This window comes from Malaclemys terrapin, chromosome 1 (assembly GCF_027887155.1).
Source record: "Malaclemys terrapin pileata isolate rMalTer1 chromosome 1, rMalTer1.hap1, whole genome shotgun sequence".
Classification (NCBI taxonomy): Eukaryota; Metazoa; Chordata; order Testudines; family Emydidae; genus Malaclemys; species Malaclemys terrapin.
This window is the reverse complement of record NC_071505.1, coordinates 265,150,312-265,177,854: the sequence shown is the minus strand read 5'-3', so window position 1 is coordinate 265,177,854 and position 27,543 is coordinate 265,150,312. Positions and strand designations below refer to the sequence as shown.

The 27,543-nt window shown below is 45.9% G+C and overlaps 1 protein-coding gene across 2 annotated transcripts in view; it reads right to left on the bottom strand.

The window, feature by feature from the left end:
- The window catches only part of CLYBL (citramalyl-CoA lyase), a 239,805-nt gene extending 218,265 nt beyond the window's left edge, over positions 1-21,540 (bottom strand). For both annotated transcript variants that reach the window (XM_054012734.1, XM_054012743.1), the window contains exon 1: positions 21,461-21,540. In XM_054012734.1, coding sequence (XP_053868709.1) covers positions 21,461-21,525 — 65 coding nt within the window. In that variant the 5' untranslated portion in view covers positions 21,526-21,540. The remainder of the gene's footprint in view (positions 1-21,460) is intronic.
- Between the last annotated feature and the right edge of the window lie 6,003 nt (positions 21,541-27,543).

Genomic DNA, 27,543 nt, shown 5'->3' with positions numbered 1-27,543 from the left:
TGGGAATACCTAGATCTCTTTGCTATGCTTCACTTTCAGTGAGTCTTTGGAAGAGGTCAAAGATTTTTCTTCTGTTTTCTTGATTTCTATTGCATAGGAATCTTTTTCAATTAAAATGTTCCAAGTCATCAAAGCTGAACAAGCTGCTCCCCTTATTTTTAGAGTCCTCATCTGAAGAGCCACACAATTATGAGATCTCACTATCTTTTGGAGAACAACCTACACTTGTTTATAGTTTTCTATTGCTTGTTTTCTCTTAGGTCAGTTTCTTTAAAGAGGGAAGAAACAAAAATATTGAAGATCTGAGATAGAGGATGCTCATGCCAACTTCTGGAAAAGATGGAGGGGCTGTCACTGATATCTTAGCCATGAGAGGCAAGGCAGATACTAGGGAGAAAAAAACATTTAATTTAAATATAGATTGACTTCTGGTTGTTATTTGTTTAGAATGGGAGTGATACATGTGTTGGTTAGATTTACACGTGTGACAGACTTTATAAGAAGAACCTGCTTTAGATCTAGCCTTGGGGGGAGGCGAGAAGCTTCGCTCAATCTAGGAGTCTTGTACTACAAAGTGAGTGGAATTGTGGGAAGGCGAAAAATGTCATTGATCTCTCTGTGGGGCTCCATACCACCTTCCTTTGGCAGTCTCCCCAGAGCAGTTCTTGGACATCCTCTCCTATGCTTTGGTCCTCAAAATGCAATTTTGTGTGGTACAGATCACGTCTCCTGACCCACCGTACACTAGGTGAATAGATGGCAGAAATGGCAAGGGCTCCATTCACAAGGAGGAGGGAGGAAGGGAGGGAGGGAGGTGTACTTAAAAATTGCCAAAAGTATCAGTTCCATAAACCACTCTCTGGGTGGGACAGAGCTATAGACTTCATGCTGACAAAAGCAAGATTACCAACAGTGAAGAAAAGTTGTTTAACAAAGACAAGAGAAGACAGCAACATGCTGCTGCGCAAACTGACAGAAACAGTTTGGGGACTTCTTGCATAAGGCTACCTTTTACAGTGAAAGTGACTGGTTTAGCTAAACCGCATCCATATGGCATAGTGCTCAACAGTACAGGTAGATGTACAGATGTAAAAAGTATGTAAAAAGGAAATTAAGAAAGAATGTTGGAAAGATATGACAATTTTTCTGAAATATGTACTTTGTTGATTTGACATTATCTACTTCTGCTAGTGTAACCCACACCTCCTGGGTGTGGTGCTCTGTCCCCTTTAGTGGCACCAAGGCCACATAGAGATTAACGAGTCTGCTCTACAGCCTTAGCTCAGAAGCATGTGGTTTTTTAACTCATGCAGTAGAGGCTCATACACTAAGCTCCAGAGGTCCCAAGTTCGATCCCACCTGCTGACTACCAGGGTCTGTTTGGCTTTACACAAGGACATTCAGGAAATAAATTCAGTGGATTCAAAGACTGTCATTAGTAGTAGTGGGCATGCACAGATAGCAGAATTTCTTCTTCCCATAAATGTAAGATTTCAATTGAGGTGAAGGTTCCACTCCGAAGAACGTACAGGGTTTATGCTATTTTGGAAGAGCTGAAATCTGAGCAGAAAAAGAATTACAGGCTAGCCCAAGAGCCTCATCATTACACCTCCTTGATATTATTCTCCTTATAACAGGTCAGCATTTCAGCCATGTTGTGCAACAGGATACACTATTCCATCAAAAGTATCGTGGTGTACTGTATAAGACACTACCATTTCAGGAAACAAGTTAAAATAGGGTGTGGGAAGAACAGCAGATTATTTAAGGTTTAAATCTTCTACCTGTCTAAACTTCTGAGAAAATATTGGACAAGAGCTACTGCTCAACATGTTAGGGAAAATTAATAAATCTATCAGGTGAATAGTTCTAAGTGAAATCCATTACACAATAACATATCTTTAATCACAATTTTTGGTGTGAATTATTTCAATTAAGATATTTTATTTTTCTTAAAAATCAGGGGTGGAAAAGGAGAGGAAAGGGAACAGCTCATACGATTGATTATAGCTCCATGTCACCAGCCCAAATTCAGACCTGGAGGACATCTCATGCCATTGGTTCTTAAAAAGAACCCCCCATTGCACTTATTGGCCACAGGTGAGTAGTGACTGCAAATCATTGCCCTGCAACATGTGTGCAGACATCACTGAGAAACATCATAGCTATCAATAGTCTAAATAGAGGAGCTCAAGGACTGAATGTGTATGGAGACTGAACTACCTTCTCACGCTTGGAATTACTCTCTCTGTTCTGGTTTGAGACAGGGTTATGTGGAAAATCTGTATTGCTACTGCCCTTGTGGTAGTTGTGCTATGGATACAGGACTTCAAACTTTGGGGCTGTCAATATGAAACATTTTACAAGCACTAAAACGTTACACAAGTGTTAATTTTAAAAAAATAAAAATGGACTAAACATTTTTCTTCACAGCAGAGTGCAAGTCTCAGCTGTAGTCTGTACCTGTAGCACTTCAAAACTGCTTTCATTTGTTTATTCTTGTTCTCTCCCTTAAACCACGTAAAAAGATATGCCTAAACATATTAAAATCTGCATAAACTGATAAAATCAGCTAATTTAAACTTTTTTAATATTAAAAAACTAAAAAACATGTTTGGACAACTAACACCCACTTCAAGAAGAAAACAATATGCTGCCATTTCGCCTCTCCAGAGGAAGACAATTTTTAAACTCAAAAATTAAATTCCACATCTTAAAACCAGCAAGCAAATATATGGTAGAAAACAAATCCTGCAACATTGTTGAACATTATTACATGGTCCCATGGAGTGGTCTGTTAAATGTTAAAAAGAAAAACTCAGCATAAACAAAACCAGAGAGAGGGATAATTTTTTATTTGCCGTGTTTCCATTTCTCACTGCTTATCTATTTATATTAAGAAACTTGTAATAAGACAAACAAAGGCAACAGGTATTTAAGTGAATACGGTTAGTAGGATATGTTTTTGGGACATGGATCAACATGACTTTTTTTATATCCTGAGCAATAAAGATCTTGCAGACTTGAAAAAAAGGGGGGAGAGGGGAGAGGAGGTGGAACAGGGGTGGGGAGGGGGAATGCTCATTAACTTATCAGTTCCAGGCCTTGGCTTTCTAATTGACAACCTCAGGGCTACTTTCATCACTTGTCGACTTCAAACCCACACTCAATTTTTCCTTTTAGATGATGATGCATCTATAACATATCGGTGTTTCTGACATATTGCAGCATACAGCAGTAGGAAAATTTCCTCAGTAGCTTAGTTTCATGGGAAGGGGGGGAAAAAACACTGCTAAATGTTTTTCACATCTATCAACTTCTCCAAAGAGTAGTTACCAACAAAAAAGAGTTTTTATGCTTTCAATATGCTGAAGTCAATATTTTGCACTGACCCAACAATTTTAAATGCTTTGAGTAATAAGTTGCAGATTTAACAAAACAAAAAAACCCACCACCTAATATTTAATGCACAAACTCTAAACACAAGTTTGTATTTAAAGGCTAGATAAATCAACTCAGAGAGACTACAATGAAATATTATTATGGATTTTAGGTTTAAAGTTCAAAAAGACAAAAGTTAAGAGATTTTAAATTATTTATTAAATGCCATCTAGAAATTGTACTTATTTAAAAAAAAAAAATCTATATTTTCCTTGTATGTCTCTGCAAGACAACTACCATATACACGTTGTGACAAAATACTGAAAAGCCGACACACTGAGAGGCAGATTGTGATATTCATATGGAACAGTGAGTCAATGAGTCAACTTGTAAAGAGTAAGGTACTACCCAACATGAGTAAGGGTATCACTGTCTGAAATTATTTTTCTTTATGGTCAATCTTGTCAACTAGCAACGTATCTACAGCATCAAAACAGCTAGCTCTAACATAAATAGTCGCATAACTGCCTTTTAAAAGTAGATATCAAGGTCTGAATCCTGCAATCAGCTCTGCAAAGGTCCTGGGATTACATTCAACTCAATGCAGGATTGGGACCCAAGAGGATCAACCTATGTAACAGCAGAAGAATTCCAGGAAGACAGAGCAAAGTGAGAAAATAATTTCTGAATCATGATTGTTTTTAATATTGAGACTCTCTAGAAGAATTATATCCTTAGACACTGGGCTACACATTGAATTATTTTATTTTAGAAATACCATCAGTAACTGCTGACAAAAGTATTCATAAACACCCTTATTTTAAATCAGGCAGACTCATCTAAGTATTTAATTAACCCCTTGCACTTAGAAAATTAGACTAAAGATTATAAATGCCAAATTCTACTCCCAGTTACTCCTGTGCAGGCCTCCTATCATTCATGGAATTTTGGGTCTGAGCCTATAAACATGCATTTGAGTAACTTTACTCCCATGAGTAATCTCAATGCAGTCAATGGAAGCTGAGAGTAGTCAATTACACTCAATGGTAACTCTGCGTTCCCAGCACTTAGGAAAAATGGCCCACTTATTTAAGTGAATAAATATAGATTCAAGGGCCTAATTTTAGGTATTTTGAAATTTTGGGCTCAATGGATCAAATCACAAAAATCACCATCACAATTGACAGTCCCAGAGAGCCTTAGCACAGGGCAAGAACAAATTTCCATCATATCCTAGAGGTGATCCCACAAAGTCTGGGTTGAAGTATAATGGTTGAGCTTGGTGGGGAAAGCTGTACCTGTTCTGTGAACAAATAGTGAACTTCAGTTTCCCTGGGCTACCATTCTAGCACCTTTCATGGTCTCTACATTCACTTACAGAAACTCAGAATATTCTTTATTCAGTAGACTGTGCTCACTGCTTTAGAGCCATTAGAGTCTATTGCATGGATAGACATTTAACTTTATAGTATGTTGCTCTACTGCAGCCCATTGTCAATACTAATTAATACAGAAATCATTCTTAAATAATTGAAAATGTTATACATACACTGTTAGTTTTCAAACAATAAAAAAGGTTGAGATATTCAATACAAAAAGGCCTACTCCACATAATAAGTTTCAAGATTGCAAAATATTCCTAAACAGATCAACTTCCTCCCCATCTTTCAGAAACAAATCTGAATAGCTGAATTAGTAGCTCAGCAAAATAGTAGGTTATAATGAGAATGATAACAGGCCCTAGGCTCTGGCAGCTGGTGCTGTAATGACAATTAAGGATTTGTAGCAGGGCCATTCACAATCATGTCTTTTCTATGACATAAGAGATAGTAACAACACCAGTGAGAAGTATGAAAAGCTATCTCAGCTTTTTATAGGCAGATGTTTTCCAATAAAAATAAAAATAAAAAAAAAAAAAACACCATAAAGCACATTTGCAATTTTGATAATCTCAGTGTGTAGCCCACACTACAAACCTGTTACCTTCTGGAGTCTAGAGTTTAAGTTTACAAGCCTGTTTTGCCTTCCTGCAGGCACTTTAAACTTATAAATGGCACCTTTTAGTGTCCTGAAATATGAAGGGTAGCTAGTCCCAAATTCTCATGTTGCTTAATAGTCTCACATAAAATGAGGTCCACAAAACTTTTATTACCACCATAGTTCAAATTCACAGGTGAAGAACCACCAGGGAAAGGATGCGGACATGTCTCTTGCTTCTGCTCGCCTAATTTCCCAGGTGCAAGGAACTCTCCCACTCAGTCTTTAATGACTAGTTTAAGTCTTAAAGTGAAGCTTGATTCAAACATATGACCACAGTATGTTACCCATACAAAGACTGGGAGTGGGTCAGAGGGAAAATTCCTCCAGGAGAAAAATACCAGGGATCAAGACTTACTAGTATCAAATAGAGGTAGAAAATATAGCTGTAAAACTAATTTGCACAAATAAAAAGCTTAACTAAGTGATGCTTTCCTTCCTTCTGCTTTCACACACTTTTACCTACTCATCACTGATGGGTATATTGAACAATGTCCGCCAAAAGAAATCAGTTTTTCTACACCCAGAGAATTATACACTATTTCTGACAAGTATTTGTTCGCAGTCTACTGGAACTGACATGCTATGCTTTGAAAACTGATCACAACCCAGCAGCCCAGATGTGAGGAAAATATATATCAGAAAATTTTGTATGCTACAAATTACTTCTGAATTTATATAAAGATTTAATGATTCATGACATGCCAAATACAGTGCTAATAAGTTTGGTTTTTTGCTTAAAAAAAACAACAACAACAACAACAAACCAATTACTAGAGGCCATTCAAATGCCACTGCATAAAATGGGAAAACTAGTAAACTGTAGATAAAATTGGTATTTTGTTTCGCGTGTGGCTCTGAAGCCCAACTTGTTTGTTGGAGGGCTTTGTGCATCAAAATAGCATTTGCATTTTTCCAAGCAGGAAAACGGGTTAAGATGTTTTGAGAACATTTTACGACATACTTTGATTTTTTTTTTTTTTTAATTAATGGGCAAAAAGCTCACCACTTAGTTCAGACATTTAAAGTAACAAGCATCTTAGCCCTTCTCCATTCCTTGAGAGGTAGCTGAATTAGCATAAAATGTGTGCTCTTCAATACACATGCCCCTTAACAGGTTCTGCTGTATATATGCATGTGTGTGTGTTTGTATGTTTAATGTAACAAACAAACAAAAAGTCTGAATGCAGGAAGACATCTTAAATTTTGACTGCTAATACTCTATAAAGCCTTAAAGATGAACATATATAAATAAAATTCTAATTAGCAGTTTAAATACTTTTGTTTTCTTGTTCTAATGATAACAAAAACAAAAAACAATGCAAATGAAAATTATATAGGGAGTCATGTTTTATTGGTCAGTACTAAGGGCCACAAAATTAATTTGTCTAAACTGCTAAATATATAATTTTATAACTTTTAAATGTCTAAGACTATAGCACACCGCTAATTATTTCAATCAAAAATAAATCCTTCATTTATTTTCTGCTCAGTATGATTAGCTCTGCCCTAAAACTTGGGTCCAACCTCATAATCAGACCCTTACATATCATTCAAAACTGACTTTACACATTGGGCATGTGACTCCAGATTTACCTCTGTTGGAGTTACTTCTGATTTACCAGTGCAAGTGATAATAATCAATCCCTTTAGCTTTAATTTTCCAAATAAATGGAGCTTTATTTCATAGGTTCTCAGTTAGAAAAGTCATCTGAAAACATCCAGAATGTTGTGGACTTTTAGCAATTCTTCATAGCTATTTCCTAGGAATCAATACAAATACAATAATTTGGAAATAAAAATAATTCTGTGATGAGCTAGTTTATATAACAAAACTTCCTATACATGCTCCATTTTTCTTCCCTTTTTTATGAATAACATCTTTTAGGAAACAACAGGACCAATCAATGTAAACTAATCCTACAAAATATTCTTCCCCTCCTTACCCCGTGCACCTTAAAACACCCACTGATGGTTTAAGAAGTGGAAAATTAAAACTCTTAATATCAAGTCCACACCAGATAAAACAGAAATTGTAGTCATACAGTACCCCAAGTGTAGCTACAACATAGCGTGACAGCTTGTTAGTGTTGAAAATATATAAGCTCTTTGTAATTGTGCCTCTGGAATGCCATCTGTCTTGAATTACATCCACCTGGGATCATGTTTCGATGACCAATATGGACAGATTACTGGAACTTTAAAACCTCGCTTTCTTTGTAATTGACATTTAAACTGTTTGAAGTTTCTCATTAAGTCCTTTTTACAAATTAGGTGCAGATGTGTAAAACTAAATGTACAGTACTAAGGGAAATTAGGTCACCTGAAAGCTCAATATAAAATGTATCTATTAACTACTTTAATGCAAAGAGTACATTAAAATGTAGAGATCAACTCAATGTCCCAAATTCTCCAAAGTTTCATCATTTCCCTTTCATCACTGTAGAGCTCCTGATGCTAACCGTGTTTAATTAAAATAATAGAATAAAGGCAAGGAAGTTCAACTACTCAGTCCATGGTAGTACATTGATCCAGTCCTGTAGGGACAGACAAGGGAAGACAGAGATCACTAGAGCCTTGTCTATCCCATGATAACAGGTAATTCAAACGTATGCTAGCTACATTCAGAAGCGAAAGGGGTTACAGGAGAATTGTGAGGTAATACTGCAGTGTTTAAGGAAAAGAGGGGAAAATTAACAGGGGACTTCAGTTCAAGTTTAGCACATATTGGGGTCAAAAATAGCAAGTTAATTTCCACTGCTATTTGTGTGTGGACATTCCGCAAACTTCTTGGGCTTCACATCCATGTGAGGTAGAAGAGGGAAGAGTATTCTTTTCTCTAATAATATTTACTAAGTGCTGCCATCCCACCAAGATGCTTGGGGTCCTGTTTAAACACTTTCAAACCCAGTCAGATTAACATAATAAGAATGCTAAATAAAACATTTTAACATGCCAACCAAGGTGACTTAATTTAGAAAGGGGTGAGTGAAAGGTGTCCTGCACACAGACTGAGGGAGGTTAAAACTAAAAACACCTCAGAAAAAAAGGAAGTGTTCATATGTTTTACTTACAAGTAGGGAGGGATGAGCTGAGGAGCAGAAACTGATAAACTCAATTACCCTCTGATCAAAAGTGGAACTCCTAAAAAGTTGCTAATGTCAGGGCCCGTTTGCCTGCCAGGATGCAGCTTACAGGGAATGTTTCAAATATTGCCCCGTGCTTCCCATTAAGGGATTTAAAAACCTACAGAGTGGACTTAAAATCAGTTCACCACTTGACAAACAGCCAGTGCAAAGAACACAAGCTGGGCATGAAGGCTTATTCCCAGGAGCTGCGGTGTTTAGCACTTCCTGTGAAGAATTTAGGGCCCTCCATCTCCACTGAAGTCAATAGGAACTGAAGATACTTTGTCCTTGCAGAAGAAACTCAGCAACCTATAGGATCAAACTCAATATGATCCTATATATTTGCTATAGGGCCCATTATACACCATACAATAGGGAATTATTATATTTGAGTTTAACAGGGTTGAAGGTAATAGTGCAAAGTCTCTCCGGGTAAAAGAGGGCACAACCTACACAAACTGAACTGAAAAACCTTTTGGCATCACAACGCAGGACACAGCATGAGGATATGTTTGGGAAGGGGAGAAGTAGTCACCCAGTTGCCAGAAGCTGGGAATGGGCGATGGGATGGATCACTTGATGATCACCTGTTCCGTTCATTCCCTGTGAAGCACCTGCCATTGGCCACTGTCAGAAGACAGGATACTGGGCTTGATGAACCATTGGTCTGACTCAGTTAGGGTGACCAGATGCTAACTGCAAAATATCAGGACCACCACAGGGGGAGCGCCTTTACACTCAGCAGTCTGGGTTTTCGGCAGCACTTCGGCGGTGGGTCCTTTAGTCGCTGATGGACTTCAGCGGCATTTCGGTGCCGCCAAAGAAAGAACTAACCGCCACCGAATGCCGCCAAAGGCCATCAGCAACTGAAGGACCCGCCGCCGAAGTGCCGCCGAGACCCGGACATGCTGGGTGAGTGTAACAATTGAAAAGGCACTCTCCCTGCCTCTCACCACTGCCTAAGCATGAAAAAACAAACAAACAAAAAAACGCGCCTGAAACAAAATATCGGGACAAATGGCATCCCGACTGTACTTCGGTCAGGACACGGGACAAACTGCTCGATATCGGGACGTCTGGTCACCCTAGAATCAGTATGTCTGTTTTTATGTTCTTATGCCAACTCCACAACTACATCCACACACCCCCATACCCCGAGAAAAGAAAAAAAGAGGTTGGGAACCATCGTTTAGGGAAAATGCATTTGTATAAAATTCTACTTAATCTGGACATATTCTGTGTAGGGTAACCAGACGTCCCATTTTTAAAGGGACAGCCTCATATTTAAGCCCTCCAGCAGGTGTCCCAACTTTTTCTTAAAAACAGACAAATTGTCCCGTATTTTCTGTTCCTCCCGCCCCCAATCAGTACTGGCAGGTCCTGCTGCTGGCCGGATCCCTGCTCGCCAGCCATGCGCCCACTAGTGGTGAGTGTGTGTGGGGGGGTGGCCAGTGGCCGACAAGGGGGGTGGGTGTGCAAGGCTGGTGGTGGGGCAAAGTTGCAGCATGTGGGACCAGCCACTCCTCCTGCTGGTCCATTAGTGCAGCCCCCCGCTGCGTGCTGGCTCTTGGCCAGCCAGGTCCCACCCTCTGTCCAGTTTCCGGCTGGTGTAGTGGCACAAACTGCAACTGGCATTTCCCCACCAGTAGCAGTTACCATCCAGTAAGGATGTCCTTCTTTGCTTACCCAGTACAATTTGCTACCCTTTGCTACCCTGAAATTCTGCCAGGGAGCAGTTTGTGCCACTACACCCCGGCACTGACTGCGTGCTGTGAGCTGCGGTGGCTGATGAGTGTGGGCAGGCACCAGACGGTGTCTGGTTATGTGTCACCTCTGCTGCCCACCCATCAGCCCTTTATATGCTCCCCCCTCACTGTCCCCTCCCTGCTTTGCCTCTTCACCACCCAGCCCCACTGCTCCTCCATACCTCCTTCCCCCTGGCAGGACGCATCTCGCTCCCAGTGCTGTGGGGAGAACCAGTCCCTCGTCGGAGTGCTCAGCTCACCAACAGCCTGGCTGGCAGGCTCCTTCCCCCGTCCCCACTGCCACCCCCAGCCTGTGGCTGGACCAGCGCCCCGGGAAAGCCCAAGACCCTCTGGCCCAGGGCATTGGCCAGGAGGAGCCAAGCCTGCACGTGCCAAAGCCCTGCACAGCGCTGGCACGGGGAAGCCTCTCCGCCCCTCAGCTAAGCTCTGGAGTGGTGGGGGGGGAAAAGCGATTTCCAGCCTGTTATCATCCCAAACCTGCAGGCTCCACAGCAGCCTCCCAGGGAGGAGCTTAGCACCCTGGTCACCCGCCCCAGGTCCTACCCCCAGGGAGCACAGGGCTGCTCCATCCCCTAGGCAACCTACCCTGCTGAGCCACCTCTCTGGCCAGGTTCACAGAAGCCCCTGCAGTCAAGTTCCCGGAGCCCTGGTGCACAATGCATCCTTAGGGCTTAATCCCTTCCGGCCCGCGCTGGAGCAGTGGGGCTGGGTGGTGAAGGGGCAACCGGGGAACAGGATGCAGCTAGGTTATGCCGGTGGCCTGGAGGTGTTAGCTGCCTTTCAATACTGTATGGGCAGGAAGGGACAAGCTGTTTCCAGCCACAAGGGAGCTGGGGTGGGGGGAAGAGATGAGCTCTCCAAAGACACAGGCCAGGTCTTCCCTTCCCGCCCCTCCTCCCCTGAAGCTGGAAGCAGCTCCCATCCCTTCCCTCCCGCACAGTACCAAAAGGCTGCTGCTGCTGGCCACATTCTGGTGTGAACCCTCACAGAAATCAGGGGAGAGATGGCATGTGACCCTACGTGTCCCCCCCACGTATTGCCTTGGGATGACACGGTGCCAGGTACCAGGAGAGGTGAGTCCATCCTAGGGGCCCAACCAAGCAAGGAGGGAGGAGAGCACTGGGCAGGGAGGGGAGGGTCAGTCGGTCACCCCCTCGTGTGAGAGGTGTGTATGGGAGTGTGAGAGTGTGTGTGTGTGTGTATGCACGCACCTCTACCCATGTGAGCCATAAAGCCTTAAAGATAAGAAAGTAAATAAAAAGAATCCAACTACGCAACATTTCTTTTTAACAGTGGCTCAGTCAACTTGATGTTAATTTGAACGTTTGTACTGCATAGTTCTGATTGATTGACGTTGAACTGGCTTGAATACAAGTAATTTTACCAGGTGTCCCATATTCAGCATAGGGAAATATGGTTACCCTAGTTCTGTGCATCTTCATTACTAATACTTGTGCTGGTCCTGCGACGGGATCCACCTGGGCAGGCCCTTTGTGTCTTGACTCCAGTTGGCTCCACACAGGCACAAAGATCCATGCACAAAAAATACGGCTAAAGGATCAGGACCATTACTGGTATTTACAGCTGTTTAAAATACATTTCCCCCAAAATAACCATTATGTGGCTTTTACCATCTCTAGTTTGTGATGAGATTAATTTAAATGGATCAAAATAATATGGTATAAAGTGAATATTCTCTGTTTTGCCAGTTTAAAATGTTTGTCATTAGAAAGTCACAAACACAATTCATCCCAGAATCCTGAAGAGAACATTTTTAAAATCTGAAAAACCCAGAACTAGTTATTTTCACTAAAGGGTTAGGAAAGGGATACTTCATCTGCACAGACACTCTTAACACTTCACTGATGCCCTCAGTTAAGATTGTAAAAACAACATCAACAAAATTTGCTGCCATTGAGGAATTACTTGATATATGTTCACATAAATGTTGCAACAAAAGTATCAAACTATACAAGAAGAATCTTTTAATTTTGTAGGATAATTTCAGCTCCCATTGCGTTAGCACCCTCCAGTGTCCAATCTATGAAAAACAACATTGATACTAAAAGAACGAGGAGTACTTGTGGCACCTTAGAGTCTAACAAATTTGTTGGGGCCACGAAAGCTTATGCCCAAATACCTTTGTTAGTCTCTGAAGTGCCACAAGTACTCCTCGTTCTTTTTGCTGATACAGACCAACATGGCTACCACTCTGAAACATTGATACTAGCTTTCCAAGTAACCACAAACGTGCATTTCTTGACAAACAGTAAAGATGCAGCACTTTCCTGCAGTGGAGATAGAGCAGTGGTTCTCAACCAGGAGTACGCGTACCCCTGGGGGTACGCAAAGGTCTTCCAGGGGGGTACATCAACGGGTCTAGATATTTGCCTGCTTTTTCGGGCTATATAAAAGTCAGTACAAACTAAAATTTTTATACAGACAAAATGAGAAAGTAAGCAAGTTTTCAGTAGCAGTGTGCTGTGACACTGTATTTTTATGTCTTATGTTGTAAGCAAGTAGTTTTTACCTGAGGTGAAACTTGAGGCACACAAGACAAATCAGACTCCTAAAAGGGGTACAGTAATCTGGAAAGGATGAGAACCACTGAGACAGAGAACAACGGGAGCTAAAAAAAGACAAGTAAGCCCTCAATGCTATAAATTAGTCTTATCCCGAGTGTAGAAGTACTAGATCAAGTATACTTGGTCTCTGAATGTGGTCTGAAATAAAATTATTAACAAAAATAATAGCTTATACTCCTACACCACTTTTAAACACTTAGTAAGCCTCACAACACTTCAGATGCTGCTACACTCATTTTATTGATAGAGAAACTGATTTGACTCTATGCACTTGATATGAAACAGGTTTACGCGACAATCCTGAAAACACTTACACACGTCCTTAAAGTTAATGGGCTCTCAAACAGCTGAGCATCCAAATGCAATATAGAGGGTAAAAGTGCAATATAGAGGGTAAAAAGATTTCCTGTGGAATGTGCTCAGAACACAATTTCAAAGGGTTAAATGAAATTTTTTCTTCAAACCAAGCAAATACACTAGCCCTCAACAAGGACTACGTACACGCCAACCTTCAAATGCCAGCTGTTTTTACTATAACCCTGTCTTAAAAGGTGTGGCTAAAGTTTTTAAAAAACAAGAATAGCACATATTTTACCTTAGCCTAATTCAAAAATATTTGGAAGGATTTTGTTCAAACTTTTAAAAAATATTATCTTTCGGAAGATACCAATTATAGAAAATTCCAGTCCAAAAGATGAAAGCTTTGGAACATTATGAACAAGAGAAAACAGATGAAAATAGTTTTGCGGGTCTGAACACAGGGTCTCCTCCTATGTACATAAAGATACATTCACTCCTTAGTATTCTGATGGCATCTCTAAAAAGCAGATTCTTAGTGATGCAATGATGTCACAGTAACACAAAGAACAGTTTCTGTGACAGCTGAAAAGAATGCCACCAGATCAGAAGAACCCCTTCTGTAGAAGAAATTACTCTCTGTAACCTGCCAACTCTACCATCCAATTCAGCATTTATCCCATACTCATCACCATGAGCACCTAGCCTTACTGCCACTGCCTGAAAATATCCTACACAGCCATTATGCAGAAAGCCCATAAAGCACCTGCTATCATTATTTCCATAACTACACAGACTCCCGTTAGACAACGACCAGGAAACATGGAATTAAATTCAGTGAACACGTGCATGGACCGTACACTTTAAGTTGTCCCTCTGTTTTCTCTTCCCACTCCCATTTGGCTAACTTATTGCACAGCAAGGACTTTTTGCTCCTCCACATCAATCAACTGTCCTGATTCAGATCTTGGGGAGCAGTCTGGGCCCAACATCTGTCTCTCCACTTAAAACCACCCTTTCATCTCCGCAATAGGAGGGGTATCTAGCAAGCTGAATCAGGACCATTAACTCTACCTATGCTTATCTCAGCAACAATGGCTTAGAAGACCTCTTCACCTCTATCCCCACTAAAAGGGTCTTTCCTTCTAGCTCTTGACCCCCCTTGGATTAAGCCCTCTCTCCAGGTAAGGCTCAATTCAATTTTTCTATCATTCCCAGCAGTTGCTATGCCGTGCAGTTCATCTAGCACTGACTCGTCTTTGCCCTAGAAACAGGCAACTCAAGAGAGAGGATGGTTGAGGGACCATTTACATGCATCTTGCTGAAAGGAAGCAATCAGCTGAGGCAAGAATGAAAAAAAGTACAGGGCACAACATATATAGGAAGGAGGATTCCTTTCCAAAAGAACAATAAGTTAAAGCCCTAGTGTAAACAGAGACAGGAAAGCAGTGATGGAGTAAATAAGGAACTCCCCAGAGCTGCTGTTGTGTCCCTTTCAGGGACTAGTATGTTATTTATTAGCATTACTGCTGCTGGCTTAAACAAAACTTTAGTGCTGGTTTAGGGACTGAATAAGTCTGGTCACTGGTTTCCCGAGGGAGTCAAGTGAGGGAGCCTCATTGCCCAGATGCAGTGGTAGGCAGAGGCTGATAAAGGCAAGAGCAATTCTTGGCCTGCCCAGGGTAGTATTGCTATTGGCCTACAAATATTATAGACTTCTTTCATTAATTGGTTTATGCTTATAAGCTTACAGCTTCCAAGTGGACTTCTGACCCCTTCATAGTACAGTAAAAATACTCAAACCCTTAATGTTTGGCTGTCTGAAATCTTGGTATTTACAATTCTGCACACTAAAAGTGTTTTATTACCCTCTCTGAAACAGGAATAGCAATTGAAAAAGTCATGGTTACTGGATCAGTATAGAAAGTGTCCTTCTGGGTTTTCTTTAGGACAATGCTACTTAAACTACATGGGATTAATTTTGGCTGTGTCAGTTCATAGCATTTCTTTCTTGTGCAGCACAAACCACTCTAGCTTTGCTCTTGTAGTTAGCATAATAGCACCAGAGTCCCTGTTGTGCATTCACATAACCTTCTATGTTTCAATTACTTTTGTATTGCACACTCTTTCATTAATAAACTTTAAAATATTTATTGCATTATGCTCTCAGACAGAACTGCAAGTATTTTTAATTTTAATTATTAAAGTCAATTGACCCTTGACTACCTATCCCACTCTGGTGCTAAAACTCTGCTTGCCTTCCATAAGTGCTGTTCCAAGGTTTGCTAAAGCAAGGTCTGTAAAAATATTAAAATTAACTATCCTACTATGTGAGGGCCTTTTCTGTTAGCTGTTTGAGAAAATATTTCTACAGCTCATTTGGAAGGCTTTTGAGAAGACTAACCATCCCCCAAATCCATTCAAATAATCTGATTAATCTGTTCAATCCTGCTCCATGAAGGCAAGGCATAAATTAAAAGTCTGTTTTCAACCTGGTCCCAAAACCCTGGCCCAGGGGATGGGATACAGGACTTTTCACTTCTGGGTCCCCTCTTTGATCCATTGCAGATTGGTAGTGATTTAGGACAGGGATGGCATGGTATTTATAATCGTTTTTATGACCCTGGGAAAAACTCATTAGTCCCAGTTTAAGGCATTATCTGTTTTTTTAAATGATTTCATTAATGCATTCCACATTACATATATTTTTAGTTACCTATTCAAATTGTGGTTACATAAAGGCAGGAGAGTTGTAAATTAATTTAGGGTTCTATCAATAAAAAGTAAAATTGCAATGGGTGTAATACTGATATATAGGGCTGTCAAACGAGATTAAAGAGAGTCTATGATGAATCGTAATTTTAAATCACACCTTTAAACAATAACAGAATTTAAATATTTTTGGACGTTACTTACTTACTTTTGTGCTGCTGCTGTGGCTCATTGTGCCTGGCACTTGGCCGGCAGCTCAAGGTGGGCTCCATGCTGTTGCATGGGAGCTGCATCTTGCCGGAGCCTAGGGTGACCAGATGTACCAATTTTATAGGGACAGTCCTGATTTTGGAGTCTTTCTTATATAGGCTCCTATTACCCCCCCACCCCCATCCCCATTTTTCGCATTTGCTGTCTGGTCACCCTACCAGAGCCCATGACCATCCCGCAGCCCTCTGGCCACTCCTAGCTCACCAGGGATGCCATTTCAATGTTGGTTTGTGACCGACACGTTGGGAGAGCCCTGTCTCTTTAATTAGAGCATGCAGGAGCCTGAACACATTGCAGCACTCATTCCTGAGCCAGCAGCAACAGAAGAGAATGAGAATTGTTCTCTGACCCCAGTTTAGAAGCAACCAGGTACACAGGCAAAGAGATGGGAACACCCTGACATCCGCCCCATGCCCCTACCCTATGCGGCAGACAGGAGGAGGCTCCTGGTTCAGAGCAGCTTGGCCAGGGGCAGCTCCATGGAGGGGGAGGAGGGAGCAGCAGCGGAGCAGGACTGCAGGATGGGGGGCACCCCCTGCCCTGGAGGCACACAGCGGCGCTCCTGAGCATGGTGCCCTGGGCAGTGTCCCCCTCTCACACACCCCTAAGGCCGGCCCCTCTAATAGCCCTGGTGTCTGGCTGCTCAAAATCAGCCACCAGGCAATCCACCTCAATGCTCCATCCCGGAGAAAGTTTTCCACCTTGGCTTCACAAATGTTATGCGAGCACAGCAGGCTGCTGTGACCATGAGAATCATAGGCGCTGACTCCACGGGTGCTCTGTGGTTGGAGCAGCACCTCCCGCTCACCGGCGGGCCCCACCAATCAGCTCCTCCCCATCCCTCCTGCCCACCGTGATCAGCTGTTCAGCAGCGTACAGGAGGCGCGGGGAGGGGAAGGAGGAGTGGGGGCAGGGTGCACTCAGGTGAGGGGACAGAACAAAACGGGAAGAGGCGGGGTGGAAGCGGGGCAGGGGTGGTACTTGGGGGAAGTGGTGGAGTGGGGGCAGGGCCAGGAGCGGGGATCAAGTAGCTCCAGGAACTCACAAAGGCAGCGACAGTGATGAGAATAATTTTCCTCACTGAGGTCTAACCTGCCAAAAAGGGAGCACCAGCAAACCTTTACCAAACGTACATTCAACAGTCATTTTGCACCTGCTGAGCCTGTTGCTGAAGCTCTCCTTGCTGCTGTCAAGGTTTCCGCTGCATGGCTTCATGAGCCACAGGAGTAAGGGGTAGGCTGAGTCTCCCAGGAACACTATGTGCATTTCCACATCCCCTTTTGCACAGGTACCGACTTTGTGAGTTCCCAGGGGGTGCTTGACCGCCATCCCAGGCCCAGCCCCCACTCCACCCCTTCCCCCAAGTCCTACCCCCACCCTACCTCTTCCTGCCTTGTTCCACCACCTCCCCTCTCCCCCAGCGCCTTTTATACACTGCTGAATAGCTGATCACGGCAGACAGGAGGTGCTGGAAAGGAGAGGGAAGAGCTGATCACCAGGGCCCACCAGTGGGTGGGAGGCGAGGAGCTGATTGGTGGGGCTGCTGGTGGGTGCTCAGCATCCACTTTTTTTTTCCATGGGTGCTCCAGCCCCAAAGCACCCACAGAGTCAGCACCTATGCCCTTCCGATCTGGAAATAAAGTTCCTGTATGCAGCTTTCTCTACAGATCAGTGTTCCTGAAGATGCCTGCAGCATGCACCTTCCCTGGCCATCCTGCATTGATGTCAGTGAAACAACCCCGGTGATCACCAGTGCCTGCAATACCATAGAGAAGTAGCCCTATCTGTTGATGTACTCCGTTGCAAGATTGGGGCCAAAATTGGCATATGTGTGCCATCTATCACACCGCCGCAGTTAGGGAATCCCATGGCCGCAAAACCATCTACTATTTCCTGCACATTGCTCAGAGACTGAGTCACAGCAGGAAGGAGGAAATTAATGGCCCTATACACTTGCATCACCGCAACCCCAAAGTGGACTTCCCAACTCCAAACCAATTTGCAACTGACCAGTAGCAATCTGGAGTTGCCAGCTTCCATACAATGATTGCCACACACTTTTTCACCGTTACGGCACCTCTCATTTTGGGGTCATTGCACCGCAGGGCGGGAGGCAAACTCTGCACATAGTTCAAGGAAGCTGACTTTGCACATACAAAAGTTCTGCAGCTACTACGCGCCATCCCATCCCACAATCTAATCCCACCACTGGTCGGTGCTTATTTCCTGAGCCCAACACTGATGGTCCACCGTGTGCAGCTGCTCCATAAATGCCAACATCAATCTTGAATTGTTTCTTTCCAGGGCACAAAGCAGGGCAGGCAGCACGGATTCCTGTTCAGATTTGCAGCTCATGAAATAATGTGGCTGATCCTGCAGTGTATTCATAACACTTATCATAAGACTGGTGCAAGATCCATGCTTTCAGGCAGTGATAGCGGGTGCAAAATGTACAGAGGCTGTCAAAAAATGGCGCAAAACACAGTTGGAAGCCTTCGGAATTATATGATGGAGAAAACTGCATTATGGGGTGGTAATCCTGCCCCCATGATGCACTGCAATTCATTCCCAGAACTCCTAGCAGGAGAAAGTGGCCATTTACACAGTGGGATAGCTACCCACTAGAGTCAACTTAACTCTGTAGTGTAGACATGACCCAAGACTTCCATGGTAGCGGTCTGCAGACCACAAGTTGAATTTCTAAAGCGGTCCATACCATTCAAAATTTGTTAAGGGTCTACAAATGAAAAAAGGTTGAAAGTTACTGCTTTAAAGGAATTATTCATGTCTCCAAATGCAAAAATTGGACCTAATTAAAAAATTATAAATAATCAGTGCAATTTACCTTTCTTGCATTTGATCCACAGGGTTGCCATCAGGTCCTAGCTGGACATGTCCTACAATCAGGGATTCTCAAACTGGGGGTCGGGATCCTTTGGGGGGGGGTTGCAAGGTTATTACGTGGGGGGTCAAGAGCTGTCAACCTCCACCCCAAACCCTGCTTTGGCTCCAGCATTTATAATGGTGTTAAATATATTAAAATGTGGTTTTAATTTATAAGAAGGGGTCGCACCCAGAGACTTGCTATGTGAAAGGGGTCACCAGTACAAAAGTCTGAGAACCACTGTCCTACATGAACTTTCTCAAACTTGTAAAGGACAGTATTTGCCACCCCATCAAAGAGTAAACAGATTACTGGTAAGTTTCATTTTTCTATGACAGCCAAAAAATACCAAGCAGGAAATATATTTCCTGGATAAAGTTAAATAATTTGTAGGGACAACCATCAGCTCACACTGAGAAATAAACCTGGTTAGCTAGGAAACATAATTTCTTTTTAGTTGCACAGACCAGTTTTGCTGCGGGGATTTTCAAACTGACAAATTGCAGACAAACCAACTGACAAACCTCAGTCACAGCACCTACCCTCACCCCTCAGAGAGGCTGCACAGGGCAATTACAAAGAAGGGTAGAAAATGGTAGTAAAACAATTGTGAGAACTGCTAGTAACTTGCTCTATTTGCTCCTAAAGCACTGTGTGGGAATTATTTGCCAGAGGGAGGAAGTGACCATGTTGGGTGGTGGGGTTAATAACCAGAGGTGCTGCAGCCATAAGGAAGCTGGGGGGAGGGGGGGAAGGAGGTAATATTGCAAGTGAGCCTAAGGGACACTAAATTTGAAGGGGGGGGGGGTAAGTGTCACTGTCTGTCACCTGAATGAGAGGGCAGCTCTGAATGGGGGAAGGGAGAGTCCTAACGTGTTTCTGCAGCAGGAGGATGAGGTCAGTCAGGGAGTGGGAGCTGGGGGGCTTAGGGACTGAGTGGGGGCTGTGCGGAGGCAAACGTGGTCTGGGGCTCTGGAGGGTTGTGTGGACGGTTGGGACACAGTGGGGGCTGTGAGGGGAGTCAGGCGGCCTGTGTGGAAGCAGAGATGGCTCTGGGGGTGAGTGCGGGGCTGCGTGGAGGTGGGGGGAGGGTATGGGACAGTGGGAGCAGAACTATGTGGGGCAATAGGGGTGAGTGGGGGCAGGGGGCTCTGGACATGGGGCTATGCAGATGCACTAGGAGAGAGTGGAGGGCAGGAGAGGTGGGGGCAGGGGGCTCTGGGGGTGGGGCTATGCAGAGACACTAGGGGTGAGTGGGGAGCTATAGGAGCAGGGGTCTCTGGGGGGGCTATGTGGAAGCACCATGGGTGAGGGAGGGCTAAGGGGGTAGGGGGGTCTGGGGATGGGGCTATGCAGAGGCACTAGGAGTGAGTGGGAACAGGAGAGGTGGGGGGCAGGGGGCTCTGGGGAGGGGCTATGCAGAGGCACTAGGGGTTAGCAGGGGCAGGAGGCTCTCGGGGGGCCTATGCGGAGGCACTGGGGTGAGTGGGGGCTGTAGAGGGCGGGGCTTTGGGGGAGGGGCTATGCAGAGGCACTGGGGTGAGTGGGGGCTGTGGGGGGGCAGGGGGCTCTGGGGGAGGGGCTATGCAGAGGCACTGGGGTGAGTGGGGGCTGTGGGGGCAGGGGGCTCTGGGGGAGGGGCTATGGAGAGGCACTGGAGTGAGTGGGGGCTGTGGGGGGCAGGGAGTTCTGGGGGAGGGGCTATGCTGAGGCACAGGGGTGAGTGGGGGCTGTGGGGGGGCAGGGGGCTCTGGGGGAGGGGCTATGCAGAGGCACTGGGGTGAGTGGGGGGCAGGGGGCTCTGGGGGAGGGGCTATGCGGAGGCACTGGGTGAGTGGGGGCTGTGGGGGGGCAGGGGGCTCTGGGGGAGGGGCTATGCGGAGGCACTGGAGTGAGTGGGGGCTGTGGGGGGGCAGGGAGTTCTGGGGGAGGGGCTATGCTGAGGCACAGAGGTGAGTGGGGGGCAGGGGGCTCTGGGGGAGGGGCTATGCGGAGGCACTGGGGTGAGTGGGGGCTGTGGGGGGGCAGGGGGCTCTGGGGGAGGGGCTATGCGGAGGCACTGGGGTGAGTGGGGGCTGTGGGGGGGCAGGGGGCTCTGGGGGAGGGGCTATGCGGAGGCACTGGGGTGAGTGGGGGGCAGGGGGCTCTGGGGGAGGGGCTATGCGGAGGCACTGGGGTGAGTGGGGGCTGAAGAGGGCGGGGCTCTGGGGGGGGCGATCAGGAGCGCTGCTGAGCCTGTGTGGCTCTGTCACTCCGCGGCCGTTGAGGAGGGGCGGGGGGTTGCGAGCGCAGCGCGGCGGAGCCCCCTCCCCGGGGTCTCGCTCTCGCGGGGCGGGGTTTGTGGGGCGTTGGGGTGAGCACAGCGCCCCCTCCCCCACGGCTCTCAGCAGCGTCACTCACAGTCTCCGCCTCCTCAGACCCGGCCCGGCCAGCAGGAGCCGCAGCGCCCCTACCGCTGCCGCCATCGTCGTCTCGTCCCCGCCCCCGCCGCCGATTGGGCCAAAAGTTGGGCTCGGAACGAAACAGCACAACTCACCCGCGGGCTGATTGGCTCGCAGGAGGGGGCGGTGCCACGTGGGCCCCGGTACTGCCCGACACGTGGGCCTGAGTTGCTTCTGGGGGCTCTTTGCCGTTCTGGGTTGGGATACAGGACCCTGGGCCGCGGACGCGATAAATCCCCCGGCCAGGCCCCGCCCCACAGACTTTCCTACCCCCCGGGACTCCTTGTCCTTGGCCGCCCCGGGGGCTCGCCTCGGGCCCCGCTGTGCTCTGCGCGGCGGCGGCGGCGGCGGGCTGCTCCGCTCCCTGCTGAATTTGCTGCCGGGCGGGGTGACAGCTGCCCCTCCACCGCCGCCGGCCGGGAGCGCCATGGCTCTCCCTCCTGCCGCCGCCGCCTCACCTGAGGAGGGGGGCAGCGAGCCCCAAGGCTGAACCGGGCCCCCTGACCATGGTCTCCTAGGGCCCCCGGGATTTCCCTGCACCCCTATGCCCGGAACTCCCCCATTCCCCCAGTGCTCGTTGCACTATGTGTGTTGCAGAGTGTGTTGTTAAGTTAGTCGTTTTCTCCCCGCCGCCGCCTTTCATGTAGTAGTGGGTCTGGTGGTGAATTAATTGTGGGTCCCTTGGTGCCCTTGAGGTTGTAGCCACAAAGCAGGCCTGGTCCGCTCATACCGTGGTACCTGTCACTGGCCTGGGCCCTCGCCAGCACTTGTAGAGGTGTTGCTTCATTAAGCACCCATCAGCACTCAGAGCTTGTCCACACTGGAGCCTTGTACTGCTTGAGCCACTCCCAATGGGTCCCCTGGCCCAGCCTCAGAGTGTGAACACAGCTCCAGGGGGTGACATTCCCTTACGAGCCATGGCTTATTCCCAACCTTCATGGCAATAGCAAGCATGGTCGTTGGTACAGCTGTACCCCCCAGGACTTGTGCTGCTTCAACAATATCACTCCTCAAAGCGGTTCTGCTTCCTGCTGCAGCCAGGCCTGCAGTGACAACATGTAATTAGCAGAGAAACAAAGGCATTGTCTAAACTAGTATTAGGAGCCCTCTTTCTGTCGATGGCGTGTGTCCTCACAAGGAACGCTTCCACCGACGTAGAGGGGCCGTGTGGGGGGCTGAGAGCCTGGGTATTCAGCTCCACATGCAGCTCCCTGCACAGAGCCAGGCTGCTCCCCAGCTCTTGGCTCCCCACTCCCTGGGACCTCGGCTGCCCTCCCCCAGCTCTCAGCTCCCTGCTGCAACTGGGTTCCCAGCTGCAAGGTCCGGGCAGCTCCTGGGAACCTCAGTGCAGTCGCCGGGCTCACTCCCAGCTCTGACCCAGGCTGTGCCTGCCCAGCTCCCTGCTTCCAGCCAGGCTGTGGCCTGGGATCCCCGCTGGCAGCCTGTTGGCTGCTCCAAGGCTCCCGGCTCCCCTCAGCCACCCAGACTCCAGGCATGCAGCCAAGAGCCTCCCGGTGGCAGGGAGCATCTGTGCAGCACCAGGGCTCCCCACAGGGAGTGAGGCGCTGGGAGCCTCCAGGCAGCAGCCTGGCTGGCAGCAGGGAGGCACAGCCTGGCTCAGAGCAGGGAGCCCAGGCAGCAGCTGGGCTGGAAGCCAGGGAGCAGACAGGCTCTGAACAGGTTGGGCACAGCCCAGCTGGACCAGGGAGCCCAGGGACAACCGGGCTGTAACTGGAGTCCCCCACCTGCCCTGCAGACAGCCCAGCTCTCTTGTCAAGTTCACGGCTTCATGCATGGAGTTGTGAAATAGACAAGAATGACAGCCAACAGCTGATGTAAGTAATGCAGTATATACAGTCTCCATGGACACTGTGTTGCCTTAACTACACCAACATAAGCCCTATGCCTCTCGTGGAGGTGGAGTTATTATATCCATGTAATAGAGCACTTACATTGGCAGGAGCAAGGCTGTAGTGTGTACACTGACATAGTTAGGTCAACGTAAGCTGCCTTATGTCGACCTAACTCTAGTGTAGACCAAGCCTCAGTTTCCCAACTGCAAAATGGGGATAATACATGTCCTTTCTCCCCATCTTTGACTTGTCTTGACTATTTAAATCAGAAGTTCTTTGGGGCAGGGATTCTGTTAACTGTGGGCCAGATTCTGATACTGACATTAGTAGCGCATGACTCCACAAGCAGTCTTCTTGGGGCTATTTGTGGAGAAGGGCATAAATAAGGGTGAAAAAATCTGTGTCAGGTCCAGGTCAGGTGGGAAAGCAATTGGCCCCTTTCAGCTCGGCTTTCCTGCTTATGGGGTCGGCACAGCGGCGGCTGTGTGACCCACTCCTGCCGGCTGCCACCAGCTCGTTGCACTATGTGTGTTGCAGAGTGAATGTCCTGAGGAGTTGCAGTGCCTCTCACTCTGCAGCTCACACACAGTGCAGCAGGGGATGGTAGACAGCATGAGCAGGTCATGAATCCACCACTGTACTGACACAGTGGGCAGGAGGACGCAGTGGCACTGGCTCAGGTTCAAGGGGAAGGGTTTGGTCGGGTCAGAAAATGACTTGGTCGGGTCGGGTGGGCTTGGGTCCGAGCTGGGCCTAACTTCTCCCCTGATCTCAGCTGGAGCCCGTGGGTTCTACTGCAGTACAGATAATAATGATGTTGATGAAAAAGGTGTCTGCAGGCAAACCTAGTCTACATCAGAAAAGGTTTACTAGTATAGTTACTGGCAAACTCCACTAGTATAGGCGCATCTTACATAGGCAAAAGAGTTTTTGCTGTGATAGCTTATACCTGTTCCTGAGCAAAATAAGCTATACTGGCAGTTTTATGCCAGTATAACTGCATGCAGGCTGGGGCTTAGAATCATAGAACTACAGGGCTGGAAGGAACCTTGAGAGGTCATTTAGTCCAGCCCACCTTGGTGGGGCAGGCCCAAGTAGACGTAGGCCATCCCTAACAGGTGTTTGACCAACCTGTTCTTAAAACCCTCCAATGACAGGGATTCCACTCCCTTGCCAGTATAGCACTCTTGTGAAAAAAATCATTCGCTTAACTGCCATTACTGGCAAACGTCTCTAGTGTAAACCTGAGCTCCAAATGTTGATAACACTAGTTCAGCTGAAACCGTGCGAGCACTAATGGAAAATAAGGGATAGAGAGCAGTCTTGCACTTCTCAGATCTCATAACATTATATTAATGCTATATCACTAGGAATAAGATATTTGTACAACAATAAAGAAGGGTTTAGGGGACTGACAGAAAACTATTGAGATAATACAGAATTATTAATGATCATTGGAGGTAAAAGTAAATTGTTTTTTTATAGGAATCTATGCTTTGAATATAAAAAGAAGTGACCTCTTGCTGCCTTAGGATAACTTCAGGCTACTTCATATCAGTGACCTCTTGATGTTCATTTACTTTGATTTCTTAGCAGTCAAAGAATGATGGACCTTCCTTTTGACTTTCTGGATGCAAGTGGATGCTGTCCTTGGTTTACTGTGTGAAACTGGGAAATAGATATCTGTCTATATCAATCCTGGAAATATTTGTGTGTCTCCCTGAGATGGGAAATCACTATTGATGGCCAGTGACATTCAAGTTTCTCCTGGTGAAAATGTAACTTTGGGCCTGATCCTGTAAGGGGCAGAGTGTTTCCATGAACTTCTGACCATACTCAACTCCTATTGACTTCAGTGGGGGTTGAGGGTGCTCAGCACATTTTCAGGATTGGGCCCTTTAAGAATGACCTCTTCACGTGGAAGATTTCAAGTTCATTGACTGACTTACATGATTTCCTCAGTTTACTAATGCTAATATTTTCCCAAACTTTTCAGCTCTAGGTCAGCAATGATGATTATGAAAATTAAGCTTCATTCTTATTCATTTTTTTACAGATTCTGGCTGCTAACAATACATGTTCTTTATTGTAATGATCTTTCCTTCCTATCCTCTGCCCCAAGCCAGAGACACATGAGTGAGCAGAGTATTAATTGCAAAGGAATACAGCATGATCAGCTAAAGTTAGGTTGCTTGTAGAAATCAGAAGGAAAATTAAAATGAGGCCTTCCGAAGGGTGCATATTATCAGTCATTTTATAAAAGAAGGAGCCCTCTCTTACCACTACTGCTATCTCCCTGAGCCTCAAGCCCCTGCAACTGCACCTCCTTGGTGCCCGCAATAGCCCAATTCAGTCTGCATCCCTGTCCGCTTGTAGGGAAAGGAGCCCCCTCTACCGCCATCTTACTGGACTGAAATATCCCTGCAGTTTTAGACAAATGTGACTTCATAACACCACTGGGAACTTCTAATAAAAGCTAAATGATGGTAGAAGAGGGAGAAGGACCAGGCAGTGAGGCCCTCTACCCCCCCACTCTCTAGCATACACACAGCTTACTCTGCTCTCCAAACAACTGATCTAAACTAGCGGGATGGGCCTCCCAGGGGAGGAGTGGGAATGTGTCAAGGGAGGTGCGAGCTGTGTGTTTTTTTTTTTTTTTTAAGAGCTCCGGCTGTCAATCCTGGGTAGCTGGGCTCATGCCGCCAGGGCTGGCAGTCCTAGCCACACTGTCCAGGTTTGGGTTCTCCTTCCCTCCCCCCATCTCAGTCCCTCACCAGGAGGCAGCCTGGGCTCTGGCCATCTTCCCTGCCCCTCCCCCACCCCGGCCTCAAGCCCTCACCTGGAGGCAGCATCAGGGCTCCAGCTGTCAGCCCCAGGAAGGCAGCAGCAGCACAGAAGTAAAGGTAGCAATGGGGTGCTAAGTCTGCTGTGAAAAGTGATATTGACAAATATCGTACTTCACATTATCACCCCAACCTTATTTCTGTGCTGCTGCTGAGATGGCATTACCTTCGGAGCTGGGCACCTGGCCAGCAGCTGCTGCTCTCCACTCTGCCTGGGCAGCAGTATAAGTATTTGTGTGGCAGAGAATCATAAACTACAAAGAATCATAGAATTGTAGGACCGGAAGAGACCTTGAGAGGTCATTTAGTCTAGTCCCCTACACTCAAGACAGGTCTCCAATGATGGAGATTCCACAACCTCCTTAGGCAGTTTATTCCAGTGCTTAACTAACCAGACAGTTAGGAAGTTTCTCCTAATGTTCAACCTAAACCACCCGTGCTGCAATTTAAACCCATTTCTTCTTGTCCTATTCTCAGAGGTTAAGGAGAACAATTTTTCTCACTTCTCCTTGTACCAGACAGGGAGCCAAACCACTGCAAAAGAGCACTATCGTGTTCCAAGCTGGACAAGTAGTCCAGGGGGAGTTGGGTGAAAAGATGGCTCTGGCTGGCCCCCATTTTGCCCCCTCACTCTAGTACAACAGTCCTGCTTTGGTTTCTTCTGCTCCTAGCTGGAGTTGCCTACCTGTAAAGAGAGAATAATCATACTTTCCTTGCCTGTCTTGTCTATTTAGATTGTAGGTTCTTTAGGGCAAGCACTATCTATAATTATGTGTTTGTATGGGGCTTAGCACAATGGCGCTCTGAGCTTCCTTGAGTGGTCTCTCATTACTATTGTAAGACAAATAATAATTCTGTTACCTCTTACCCCCTGTATACATTGGGGTTGCATTCTTGAAAAGGGTGATGGATACCAAAATGACGTATACCAGGGAATTTTTCCTCATAAGAAATAAAGGAATAAGGGAGGATGCATTCACAACTTCACCACACTCACCTATGCCAGTGCTCTTTTCACCTCAACAGTGTACCTTTTTACAATGACAGGTTATACAGTACACATTTTACACATAAAACATTGAATAAAATAATGTAGAACCTTACTAACACCGTTCAAACACAGAATATTTTAATACAGTAAATGCAGTACAGTAATACAGTATAAAACAGTGTCAATTATACTAAACTTAGATTGGAGTGGCAGCTGGGTTTTCTTAGGCTGGCTTTTCGGTTGCAGATATCTTAAAAAAGGATTTTATTGATGTCTGCTCTCCTGCATGAATCTTTGAATGATAGATCCCTGTGTAGCAAGCCACTGCATCATTGAGAGACTTTGACAGACCGTT